Source organism: Bubalus kerabau, chromosome 16 (genome assembly GCF_029407905.1).
Source record: "Bubalus kerabau isolate K-KA32 ecotype Philippines breed swamp buffalo chromosome 16, PCC_UOA_SB_1v2, whole genome shotgun sequence".
NCBI lineage: Eukaryota > Metazoa > Chordata > Mammalia > Artiodactyla > Bovidae > Bubalus > Bubalus kerabau.
In genome coordinates, this window is record NC_073639.1 from 49,063,018 (window position 1) to 49,076,542 (window position 13,525).

Sequence of the window (13,525 nt, forward strand, 5' to 3'; positions counted from 1 at the left end):
AAACTATGAGCCATGCCATGTAGGGCCACCCAAGACGGACAGATCATGGTGGAAAGTTCTGACAAAATGAGGTTCATTGGAGAAGGGAATGGCAAACCACTTCAGCATTCTTGCCTTGAGAACCCCATGAACAGTATGAAAAGGCAAAAAGATAGGACACTGAAAGATGAACTCCCCAGATTGGTAGGTGCCCAATATGCTACTGGAGAAGAGTGGAGAAATGACTCCAGAAAGAATGAAGAGATAGAGCCAAAGCAAAAACAGTGCCCAGTTGTGGATGTGACTGGTGATGGAAGTAAAGTCTAATGCTGTAAAGAGCAATGTTGCATAGGAACCCGGAATGTTAGGTCCATGAATTGGAAGTGGTAAATTGGAAGTGATCAAACAGGAGATGGAAAGAGTGAACATCGACATTTTAGGAATCAGTGAACTAAAATGGACTGGAATGGGTGAATTTAACTCAGATGACCGTTATATCTACTACTGTGGGCAAGAATCCCTTAGAAGAAATAGAGTAGCCCTCATAGTCAACAAAAGAGTCCAAAATGCAGTACTTGGGTGCAATCTCAAAAATGATAGAATGATCTCTGTTCATTTCCAAGGCAAACCATTCAGTATCACAGTAATCCAAGTCTATGCCCCAACCACTAATGCTGAAGAAGCTGAAGTTGAATGGTTCTATGAAGACCTGTAGGATCTTCTAGAACTAACATCCAAAAAAGATGTCCTTTTCATTATAGGGGGCTGAAATGCAAAAGTAGGAAGTCAAGAGACATCTGGAGTAACAGGCAAATTTGACCTTGGAGTACAAAATGAAGTAGGGCAAAGACTAATAGAGTTTTGTCAAGAGAATGCACTGGTTATAGAAAACACCCTCTTCCAGCAACATAAGAGACAACTCTACACATGGACATCACCAGAGGGTCAATATTGAAATCAGATTGATTATATTCTTTGCAGCCAAAGATGGAGAAGCTCTATACAGTCAGCAAAAAACAAGACCGGGAGCTGACTGTGGCTTAGATCATGAACTCCTTATTGCCAAATTCAGACTGAAATTGAAGAAAGTAGGGATAACCACTAGACCATTCAGGTATGACCTAAATCAAATCCGTTATGATTATACAGTGGAAGTGACAAATAGATTCAAGGGATTAGATCGATAGATAGAGTGCCTGAAGAACTATGGTCAAAGGTTCATATCATTGTACAGGAGGCAGTGATCAAGACCATCCCCAAGAAAAAGAAATGCAAAAAGGCAAAATGCTTGTCTGAGACCTCACAAATAGCTGCGAAAAGAAGAGAAGCGAAAGGCAAAGGAGAAAAGGAAATATATACCCATTTGAATGCAGAGTTCCAAAGAATAGCAAGGAGAGATAAGAAAGCCTTCCTCAGTGATCAGTGCAAAGAAATAGAGGAAAACAATAGAATGGGAAAGACTAGAGATCTCTTCAAGAAAATTAGAGGTACCAAGGGAACATTTCATGCAAAGATGGGCCCAATAAAGGACAGAAATGGTATGGACCTAACAGAAGCAGAAGATATTAAGAAGAGGTGGCAAGAATACAAAGAAGAACTGTACAAAAAAGATCTTCATAACCCAGATAACCACAATGGTGTGATCACTCAACTAGAGCCAGACATCCTGGAATGCAAAGTCAAGTGGACCTTAGGAAGCATCACTATGAACAAAGCTAGTGGAGGTGATGGAATTCCAGTTGAGTTATTTCAAATCCAAAAAGATGATGATGTGAAAGTGCTGCACTCAATATGCCAGCAAATTTGGAAAACTCAGCAGTGGCCACAGGACTGGAAAAGGTCAGTTTTCATTCCAATCCCAGAGAAAGGCAATGCCAAAGAATGCTCAAACTACCACACAATTGCACTCATCTCACACGCTAGCAAAGTAATGCTCAAAATTCTCCAAGCCAGGCTTCAACAGTACATGAATTGTGAACTTCCAGATGTTCCAGCTGAATTTAGAAAGGGCAGCGGAACCAGAGATCAAGTTGCCAACATCCATTGGATCATCGAGAAAGCAAGAGAATTCCAGAAAAACTACTTCTGCTTTATTGCCTAAGCCAAACCCTTTGACTGTGTGGATCACAACAAACTGTGGAAAATTCTTCAAGAGATGGGAATACCAGACCACCTGACCTGCCTCCTGAGAAATCTGTATGCAGGTCAAGAAGCAACAGTTAGAACTGGACATGGAACAACAGAACTGGTTCCAAATAGGGAAAGAAGTACATCAAGGCTGTATATTGTCACCCTACTTATTTAATTTATATGCAGAGTAAATCATGCAAAATTCTGGGTTGGAATCAAGGTGAAATCAAAACTGCCAGGAGAAATATCAATAACCTCAAATATGAAGATGACACCACCCTTATGGCAGAAAGTGAAGAAGAACTAAAGAGCCTCTTGATGAAAGTGAAAGAGGAGAGTGAAAAAGTTGGCTTAAAGCTCAACATTCAGAAAACTAAGATTATGGCATCTGGTCCCATCACTTCATGGCAAATAGATGGGGAAACAATGGAAACAGTGAGAGACTTTATTTTGGGGAGCTCCAAAATCACTGCAGATGGTGACTGCAACCAAGAAATTAAAACATGCTTTCTCCTTGGAAGAAAAGCCATGACAAACCTAGACAGCATGTTGAATAGCAGAGACATTACTTTGCCAGCAAAGGTCCATCTAGTCAAAGCTATGGTTTTTCCAGTAGTCATGTGTGAATGTGAGAGTTGGACTATAAAGAAAGCTGAGTGCAGAAGAATTGATGCTTTTGAACTGTGGTGTTGGAGAAGACTCTTGAGAGTTCCTTGGACTGCAAGGAGATCAAACCAGTCAATCCTAAAGGAAATCAATTCTGAATATTCATTGGAAGGACTGATGCTGAAGCTGAAGCTCCAATACTTTGGTCACCTGATGCAAAGAACTGACTCATTGGAAAAGACCCTGATGGTGGGAAAGACTGAAGGCAGGAGGAGAAGAGGGTGACAGGATGAGATGGTTGGATGGCATCACTGACTTGATGGACACGAGTTTGAGTAAGCTCCAGGAGTTAGTAATGGACAGGGAAGTCTGGTGTGCTACAGTCCATGGAGTCACAAAGAGTCAGACACGACTGAGCGACTGAACTGACTGATAACCAGGTCAGGTGGAGGAGAGAGAAGGAGGGAGAAGGAGGGAGACAGACAGATAGAGTGAAGAGAAAGAGAAAGAGCCAGTAAAAGAGACAGAGAAAAAGAACACAGACTTGGAGACAGCAGAAAAAGGGAGACACCAAGGAAAGAGAGAGGGGAATGAGACAGATGAATCTCAGGGAAGCAGCAGTGAGCAGTGGTGTGAAGCAAGATCTTCATTCCCTGCCCAGGAATTGAACCTGGGAAGCCTAGATGAGAACCAAGAATTCTAGCCACCAGACCAGCAAGGGCTAGAGGCTAGAAGCTATTTTTCTCTGGATCTTTGCACCCAGTGAAAAGTGCATTTATCACAGAGGCAGAAACTGTAAATGCAGGTACAAAGTTTATTATTACAGACATAGCACGACAAGTGGGAGAGCACATAGAGAAAATGTTTGCTTAGTTAAGACAGAAGCAAGGCAGAGACAAACACCCGGAGAGAAAGGGGTGGGCTCACCCCTCCTAGTGGTGAGCGGCACGGTAAAGAGGTGGTTACGTCATTTATATAGGTCAGTTCTTCTGGGTCTTTGTCTTCCTTCAGGCTAATTATCTGGTTCCTTTTTCTACACCTGACCTACCCTGGGACCCTCCCCTGGGTGCGCACACACCTCTCAGCCAAGATGGATCTCAAAGTAAAGGCTTCTGGGAAGAACAAGACTCATTATGGCCTGACGTTATCCCTTGACTTTCACTCCCATAAAGGAGCCTTTTGGGGGCATAGGTAGTGTCTCCTTTGTCCCAAAAAGGGGGAAGCAGAGATCCCTTAATCCTTTACTCAAACAAGGTTTGCCCCTCTTTGTCCTTGCCATGACTATTACTTTAGGTGTTTACAAGAGACATGCAATGGCTATTTACCCTGTTTCTGCTGTTACTTCCATCTCAGAGGGCAAATAGGAGGCTGATTGTAAATGCCTGATCTGGAGCCCACCTATCTCTTGGTCTCAGGAATCCAGCCTGAAGCCCCTGTTCTTCCTGCTCCCTGAAATGCAAATAGGAAACCCTAACCCGGGGCCCATCTGTTGCCTACTTCAGGATGAGCAGAGGAAGACAGAGATTCGGGGGAGGGTGCACACTAAGAAACAAAATGAGGAAGGTGCCAGGGAGCACAAAGGAATAGGGATGCAGAGAGAGAGTGAGAAGGAGACAGAGACCCAGACAGAATGAGGGAGAGACAGACAGACAGAGGCAACACCACGAGAGTCATAAAGCAGCAGAGGACAAAGAAACCAGCAGACCCAGGATGGTGGGTGTGCTATAGAGAATATCCTCCAAAGCACTTATTTTATTTTGAATTGGTTCCCATACCTGAAAATGGAGAGTTTTTCCCATGTTAAAAATGCATCTTTATTAAGATGAGAAGGTGCACGTTCTCACAGGGCAGCCAGTCACTGGAGCTGAGAAGTGACCCCCTGTCTAAACAGGGCTGAGGTCTCCAATTTGCTGCAGTCCCCACCACTCCCTAATGTCTCTGTGTTGCTCTGCCTTCAGATTTGCATGGTCAATCTTCTTGCACCTGGCTTGCTTCATTCATTTCCATCACTCACTGACCTTCTGCAGTTTTCAGCCCCTCCCTTCTTTTCCCTGGTCTGTTGAACCCCTGGGAAATCTATGCTTCAAAATCAACTGGGGCTGCCACTTTCTCCTGGGGGCCCAACAGGCTGGAGGTATTTTTCCTGGAGTGAATGTTCATCTCCAGGGTCTGCTGATCCCCTGGAGCCTTGGCCAGTTCTCCTCACAGAGGTTTGGGATTTCAAGGCCTCAGGCAGGGACCTCTCCTGCCTCATCTCTCCAATCTGGTGTGTTCCTGCTGAAACAGGCCATTCTGCCCATGAGTGACCAGAACTGTCCATCATGGCACATTTACAAGTTGTTTCTTCCCCTAGGAGGGTCTTAGAGGGGCTTTTGGGCACCTACTCTCCATTAGCAAAGAGCTGTCCAGCAAGAAATTAAGTCTCAGAGCAGCCTGGATGCTCAAGCTGAAGAAAGAATGCTCTGGCCAGACTGCAAGTTGTCTTAAACTTTGCTCCTTATTAATACCACCTGGAAAGAATTAGAAAGCCCTAATCCCAAAACCCGAAGTAAAAAAACGGGCAAAGACCTTGAACAAATGCTATACGCAAGGAAGCAGACAAAACACTAACACATCCATGGAAAGCCGCCCACTGCAGTCACTAGGGAAATAGGACACAATGTCGGTCAGATAAACCGATGGCAACACGGACCAGTCACAACTCTCAGCATGGCCGGTGGGAGCAGACATTAGCAAGACCACTTTGGAAACCTGGCAGTTTCTCCTAGAGGTAAAAACACTTCCTACATGACCAGCCGTTCCACCCCAGGTATTTGCCCAAAAGAAATGAAAACATATGTCTACACAAAGATGCGAATGTTCATAGCAGCAGCTTTTTTCACAACAGTCCTGAATTGAACCCAAATGTCTATCAACATGTGAATAGATAAACGAAGTGTGATGCTTCTCAGAACTACAAAGGGTCGTATGCTGATGCCCGTAACAATGAGGACGAAACTCAAAGTGTGGCAAAAACGTCAGACACAGAATAGCACACACCATGTGATTGATGTACAGAGAAGTCCAGAGAACGCAGACGCCTGGTGGAGGAGGCAGAGGCGGGGAGAGCTCCTGGAGGGGCCCAGGAGCCCTGGGATGGGCACGTTCTCCACCTGGACTGGATCAGGGTTACCCCAGTATATCCATCAGTCAGGCCACTCGAACCACACACTTTCAACAGGTGTGTCCTGTTTTCGTGTGACTTTAACTCTGTTGAGTTGACTTTTTAAATGAATTTTAAAGCATACAAAAAAGTAATAATTCTAATGCCCAAGATGCTTGTCATTCCATTAAATTAGCATCTCTGACCTGAGATCTGGGGGATTCTATTAACAAGAGAAGAACGCCAGCCAACATGAATCAAAGCAGCTTTGCGGAGACATGAGCACCCAGTTAGAGGAGGAACCAGTGGAAATGCCAGACGTCTCCCTGCACACTGGAAAGAGGGTGTCCCCTCCACCTCAGTCAGCCCCCAGGACAGTCTCCAGAGTCACAAACCCCTGCCCCTATCTTTCCTGGAAGTGGATGGGAGAAGGGCCCTCCAAGGACCTGTTGACCTTCACCGAAGGGAAGTTCTGGAGACTCACCATCCCACAGGGAGTACATTCAAGGAGAGAGATGGTCTCCCGAGAAGATACTACAGGGTTTATAAGAAGGCCAAGATGGAAGGCTGGGCACAGCAGACAGCCATGTCTATGTCCTGACCACCCAGAACCCATGAATTTGACCTCATTGGGAAAAGGGTCTTTGCAGATATAATTAGAATGTTGTGACGGGGAGATTACTGTGGATGACCCAGCTGGGTCCTGAATGCTGCTGAAAGTGTCCTTGTAAGAAACACACAGAAGAGGAAAGACCATGCCACTCGAGAGTCAGAGACGGGAGGGATGCAGCCACAAGCCAAGGACACCTGGGGCCACCAGGAGTTGGAAGAGGCAGGGAGGGTCCTCCTCAGGAGCTTCAAAGGGAATATGGCCCTGCCCACACCTTGACTTTAGACTTCTGGCCTTCAGAGCTAGCAGAGGACAAATATCTCTTGTCTGAAGCCCCAGTTCATGTGGTACTTGTTTCACAGCTGCAAGAAATGAACATGCCGGTGTCCAGAAGAGGGCCCTCTGCAGAGCCCTGCTCCAAGGTTGGGAGATCCCAAGCCTCACCGGGCATCTCCCAGCAGGGTGACCCCATGGGGACAGAGCCGACACACAGCCATGTTGAGATGAGACCCTGAGGGCCGTTCAGGTCCAATCATGCGTGTGACAACCCAAACATTCCTCAGGTCCACATGGTGCCATTGTCACAGCTAGTCCCCAAGTTGTATCCTCCACGTGCATGAGCAGCCCACTGGGGAAGCAGAGCCCTGACAGGGGCCTCTCAAGGCCACCTTCAGGGCTGGTGGCCAGCTGGCCCGTGCAATCGCTTTAACCACACCCCCAAGGCTTCCTGAAAATTGGACAGGAAGCCAACCAGCCTCTCCCCAGACCCTGCTGGGCCCTCAGCAGGCTCCATGCTGGGACTCACTGCCCTCCTAGTGATGCTGCAGACAGCTCCCAGACGCCTAGCCGTTCTTCTTGGGGGGAGAACAAGGCGTTCTGAATCTCCCACTCTTAGTATGCACAGTGCCCAGGGAGCCTAGAGTGGCGTGACCTTGTCCTTCAAGTTCTAGGGAAGCCACTTGAATCTCAGTATGTCACCTGATTTGTCATATATGTCTCAAACTTGGAACCAATGTTTATACTTAAGAGATTTCACACGAAATTGGTGTCTACTCTTTAAAAAGTAGAAGATTCTGGAAAAACCCAGGTCCCCATTCCTAGCTGGTGATGATCCACTGGAGCTGAGTTGTTACTGAGCTCTCGGGGTCGGGGAGGGGGACAGTGCCACAGTCCCCACTGCTCCCAACAGCCTGCTTCACACGCCCTTTGGGCTGGAGAGTCTGGAGTGACAAGACTCCAAGGGCAGCCTTGAGGTCTTTGCTTCCAAGGTCATTATCCAGAGGATGGCCCTCCTCTCCACCTTCTCAGGGAAGGGTCTACCCACAACCTCCCCTCAGCGGCAGACCCATGAGAAGAAGCCCTGGTACCCCAGCTCCTGCAGCAAAGGCTCCTGGCAAACCTTGTGATGTTGCCCCTTACCACATCACGAGACCTGACCCCAGGCTGGGAACCTGCATCCCTGGGGCCAGTCTGTGGGCCTGAAAGGGTCTTTCCTGAGAACTGCTCTGGGGTTTCTGGTCTCCCTCAGACCTGGGAGAGGGGCCGATGCCCTTCTCCTGAAGGACACAGCTCCCACACCTGCTCTGAGGAAGTTGGCCTGGGAGAGGCTGGTGTGTGAAAATTTACCTAAGGAAATTTCCCTGCCAGTCATTATTCTGGAAGCTCAAGGAAGAAAAGGGTCAAAAGAAGGCTTGGATTTCTGTGGAGAAGTATCTCAGCCTTGACAGATGGAGAAAGAGAGGGCAGTGAGGGGCTGGGAGGCCCTCGTGGCCCCAGGGGTCCTGCGTGCTGGAGGTGGCTGCCCGCGTGAACTGTATCATTGAAATGGAGCTATTTCCTGAATTCTGAATGAGGTCAAAACGGGACTCATGACCAGCGGCGTGTTTGTCTCCGTGTGGCTCTGAGCTGCTAGCAGAGTGCAGGTGTGGGGCATTGGCTGCATTGTGTGGGCCCCCCCACCTCCAGGAGGGCAGCTGCAGCCCCTAGGCTCACCTGGCTTGCATCTTCCTGGGGCCACAGAACCCACATATGGGTTTGCACCCCTGTCCCTGGGGCAGTCCAGATTCATGCCAGTGTGTCTTGTGGATGCAGAGAGACCATGGGTGTAAGCCGGCTTCCAGTGGAGCCAGATGAACCCAGAGGAAAAGAGGGGATGTTGTGGGGTCTGTGGAGGGGCCCACACCCAGCACCTGCTCCCCTCCACAAGCAGGGGAACATGGGATAAGGGTCTGAGTCACACCTGTACTCACACACAGATGCACACTCATGCATAGAGATGCACAAAGACACAAATGCAAGCACACAGACACGTGTACATGCTCACATACAAAAAACCACACATAGATCTGCACACACAGACACACACACACAAGACCATACATAGATCCACACACTCAGACACACACACACACAAGACCACACATAGATCCGCACACACACTCACACACACAAGACCACACATAGATCCGCACACAAAGACACACACACACGACTACACATAGATCCACACACACATAAGACCACACATAGATCCGCACACACACACACACACACACAACTACACATAGATCCGCACACACATATATCCGCATACACAGACACACACACAAGACCACATATAGATCTGTGCGTGCATTATAGACGTGCATGCATGCATGCTCAGTTGCTTCAGGCATGTCTGACTCTGTGACCCCACGGACTGTAGCCCACCAGGCTCCTCTGTCCATGGGAGTCTCCAGGCAAGAATACTGGAGTGGGTTGCCATTTCCTCCTCCAGGGGATCGCCCCAACCCAGGGATCGAAACTGCATCTCCTGTGTCTCCTTCATGGCAGACGGATTCTTTACCACTGAGCCACAGGGAAAGCCTGTGCATACAGCCACACTCACACATAATTGCTTCTCTGGTCACAGTGGTAGGTTGGTGACATTTTCCTTGCTGACTTGTCGTTTACCTTCTCCCAAGCATCACTTCTTATGGCACTGGGTGGTCTTGATAAGCACCTCGCCTGCTGGGTAGGTAACAATCCATCAAAAGAACGGCTCGAAACTCATTCGACCATCTACACTGATGAACTCTAAGTTGATTTCCCTTTTGCCACTATAACTCACGCTGCAGTGCACAGCTTTGTGCAAATAGCTTTTGGATCAGTCTCCTAGGATAAATGCCAGCCACGGAATTAGGGGGTAAAATAGTAACAGTAAATGGTCCCCAGGCTCCAGACCCTCCTCCATATAGTTTTCATCTGCACAGCTGCCTTTGGAGGAGGCACCATTCTGCCTCTCGTGTTACTGGCAGGGAAGCTGAGCACAGAGAAGCTGACCAGTTTGCCCAAGGGCACACAGTGGGTGTGCAAGGAGCTGGGTCAGCACTGCATCACTGCACAAGTATTGCTGGCTCTCTGTTCATCACTTCAGACTTTTCCAGGAGGGTTGAGCCAAGGCACACCAGTTTCTCCACCACCTTGTCACCAATGCATGTGGCCCCTACACCTGGTTGGCTGTCCTCCCCTGTGTTTATGCTGATCACCTGGCAGTGCCCTGCCTGGTTCTTCTTCAAGACATCGAGAGCAGGCGCCTCTCTTGTCCCTTGTCACTCTCCCAAAAGCTGAAGAGCCCATTCGTGATCTTCATTTTATCAGCTCCTATTCATATAGAACTTCAAGGCTTCATGGATCTGGGGATGTGTGCCTATGTGTGAATGCCTAGATGTGTGTCTGTGTGTATCTCTGTGTATGCATGTGCTGTATGTATCTCTGTGTGTTTGCTGCAGGTGTGTATCTGTGTTTATGTGTGTGCACATGTGTGTTTCTCTGTGTATTGTGTGTGCGCATGTTATGTGTGTCTATATGTATCTGTGTGCATTTGGGTGTGTATGTTTGTGAGTATATTCGTGGGACTATGTGTGTGTATTGTGTGTGTCTGTATATCTGTACATCTGTTTATTGAGTGTGTGTCTGTCCTTATGGGGTATGTGTGTTGTGTGTGTGTCTCCATGTGTCCATGTGTCCATGTATCCGTGTGTCTGTTGCATGTGTATGCTTGTCCATGCATGTGTGTGGCATGTGTGTGTCTGTGCACCTGTGTGTGTCTGCTTGTCTGTGGCCTCTGCAAGGCAGGAGCCCAGGAGAGCATCCTCGTGGAGAGGCTGTATCCAGGCGGGCAGCACATCAGCCCAGATGTAAGGATGCTCCCCAGGGGGACCAAGTTCCTCCTCCCCCGAACCCAAGAACCCTCGGCCTTCACCGTTTTCTGTAATCACAGCAAGAACTTCTCATGCAAATAAATTCAGAGCCAGCTGACTCTGCTACCGTCGCCTTGTGAGGTGAAGTTTATTTTGGAACTCGGAGCAATAATAAAAAAATCATTACAGCTGTAATAGGCTTGGCAGGGACTTGGCAGTTCAATTCATCAGAGATCACCCTGAGATTTTTGTGTTGTTGTTAAGAAAATGAAAGAAATAGCTGTCGTCGTTGGTGAACTATAACTTAACCAGTTAAACGCTTGCTACATGTCACAGATGACATTAAAATTTCGTTACTATTAGATTTGTGGCCCAAATGTCATGACAGAACAAATTGGATCTTTACACAAATAAAAGGATAATTGCCTTTTAATGCCTCTGTTATTCTTGGACAACTCATGGGCACTTGTTTCTGGTGTCCCAGTCACTGGGAGCAGAAATGCTTCTTTTAAACTGTGATTAAGAACAACTTTTTGTGTTGTTTTCAGTGAAGAGAGATTTCATACCTATGAGAGCAGTGGGTGGGCACAAGTGGAAGCAGAGGAGAGGGCAGCCGCAACCCTGTCTTTCGGGGGTCTTGGGGGGTCTTCGGGGACAATGGGGCAGCCTTTGCCAGTCCTCTAAGAGCTTGGAAGAAACTGAGCCCTTAGCCTACAAGGTGGTTGTCTTTGTTTTGAAGCAAATTCTTCCATCCAAAGCTTGGAAGGGGACTTCCCTGATGACTCGGTGGTAACTAACCTGCCTGCAAATGCAGGAGACATGGGTTCAATCCCTGATTCGGGAACATCCCACATTCCTCGGAGCAACTAAGCCTGCACAGCTACTGAGCCTGGGCTGGGAGCCACAACCACTGAAGTGTGCACACCCTACTGCCTGTGCTCTGCAACAAGAGCAGCCATCCCAGTGAGGAGCCCACGCACCGCAACTAGAGAGTGGCCCCTGCTCTCTGCCACTAGAGACAAAGCCTATGCAGCAATGAAGACCCAGTACAGACAAAAATAAAAGTAAATAAATTTTTTAAAAAAGCTTGGAAGGTCCTGCTTTCTTACCAAACAGAGATTGTGCCTATTGCTAGAAAGATATTTTTCCTTTATTTTTTTTTCTCCTCCAACTAATAGGTTCTCAGTATACCCTGAGTTTATGATGTGAGTGTATCAGGAATGAATGAATGAGTCAGCGAGTGTGCAGGTCCATTCACAGTGATACTGCCCACTTTTCTCTGCCACTCTGTCCGTTCATGACCTGCTTTGATCACCACTGCTCCATGAGTCCAGTGGAGGTCTCAACACTGATAAATTGCTAATACATCTTAGAAGAAAATATAACCAGCACATTGACATGTGATTTTACAGATACAATTGCTTGGGGCAAGGCAAGATTTACTCACATTTTAAAAATGTGTAGATGCAAATAGAATTATTACAGGAATATAGTACAGCTGGTCAGAGAAGGCAATGGCACCCCCACTCCAGTACTCTTGCCTGGAAAATCCCATGGATGGAGGAGCCTGGTAGGCTGCAGTCCATGGGGTCACTAAAAGTCAGACACAACTGAGCAACTTCACTTTCACTTTTCACTTTCCTGCATTGGAGAACGAAATGGCAACCCACTCCAGTGTTCTTGCCTGGAGAATCCCAGGGATGGGGGAGCCTGGTGGGCTGCCATCTATGGGGTTGCACAGAGTCGGACACGACTGAAGTGACTTAGCAGCAGCAGCAGCAGCAGCATGGAGTTGAGCAGTGCACAAGCTGTGTGACTGCCAGTTGCGGCCCTGATTCCTGATACACAGATAAAATAATGAAGGAGGTAGGTAAGTGATTGAAGCTTAGGAGATTATGATCAGGGCAACTAAATAACTCACTGGGTAATCAGATTTTTAAATTTTTAAACTCTACACTAAGTTGCCTGAATTGAAAGCTGGGTTTTTTGTCATCTCTGATGGGTGCAAAGACAAGCCTGAGGCAAGCCCTGGGCACAGTGACCAGGTAAAGACAAGGAGCTCAGGGATGATGTGTGAGGACTTGGAAAGAGGGTGGTGGGCCCCCCCAGGCTGCCAAGGTCCGTGCCACACACTGATGGCCTGCTCAGTCCCTGTCTGCTTCTCCCTAGGACCCCGGCCATGATCGGCTGTTCCTTCGTTGTGGACCGGGAGTACTTCGGGGACATTGGTCTGCTGGACCCGGGCATGGAGGTGTACGGTGGGGAGAACATAGAGCTGGGCATGAGGGTAAGTGTCACTCAGCCGCTGGGGCCACTCACAGGGATGATGCACCGAGCAGACCTGTCGAAAGTTGTGCCTGGCTGGTCTGTGAGCTGCTTGTTACAGATCAGGAGGAGGTAAAAGCCCCCAAACTTAGGTCTATGTAAGAAACCTCTGTGGCAAGGGGACTGGGAAGCGTTATGAATGTGGTAATGAGAGACTATTTCAGATCTTACTTTATTTCTCAAGCCACTCATTCTGTTGCTTTACACTAAAGTCGGGGCTGGTGAGGAGCTTGGAAACTAAGAGCTGGTCCTGAGCACTGGGAGTTTGTCCATCAGTGGTGAAGAGACCCAGGAAGGTCGTGGGCTTGTCTTGGTGGAGGTGAAAGGCAGAGTGCACATGGGCATTGTGGGCATCAGAAGCCCCCATGGCTTCTGCAGGGGGCCAGTGTGTAGAGAAGACTCCAGGCAGGATGTTTTCTTCTAGTTATTTTCTTTCTGAGTTCACTTTATTTTTGTTTATTAATTGGAGGATAATTGCTTTAGAATGTTGTGTTGGTTTCTGCCATACAACAATGCGAATCAGCCATATATCTCCACCCTCTTGGACCTCCC

The 13,525-nt window shown here is 47.8% G+C and overlaps 1 protein-coding gene across 1 annotated transcript in view; it reads left to right on the forward strand.

Moving 5' to 3' along the window:
• The window catches only part of GALNT9 (polypeptide N-acetylgalactosaminyltransferase 9), a 116,669-nt gene that overhangs the window by 62,043 nt on the left and 41,101 nt on the right, over nucleotides 1-13,525 (forward strand). Inside the window, exon 6 of the mRNA XM_055550323.1 lies at nucleotides 12,818-12,935. Coding sequence (XP_055406298.1) covers nucleotides 12,818-12,935 — 118 coding nt within the window. The remainder of the gene's footprint in view (nucleotides 1-12,817; nucleotides 12,936-13,525) is intronic.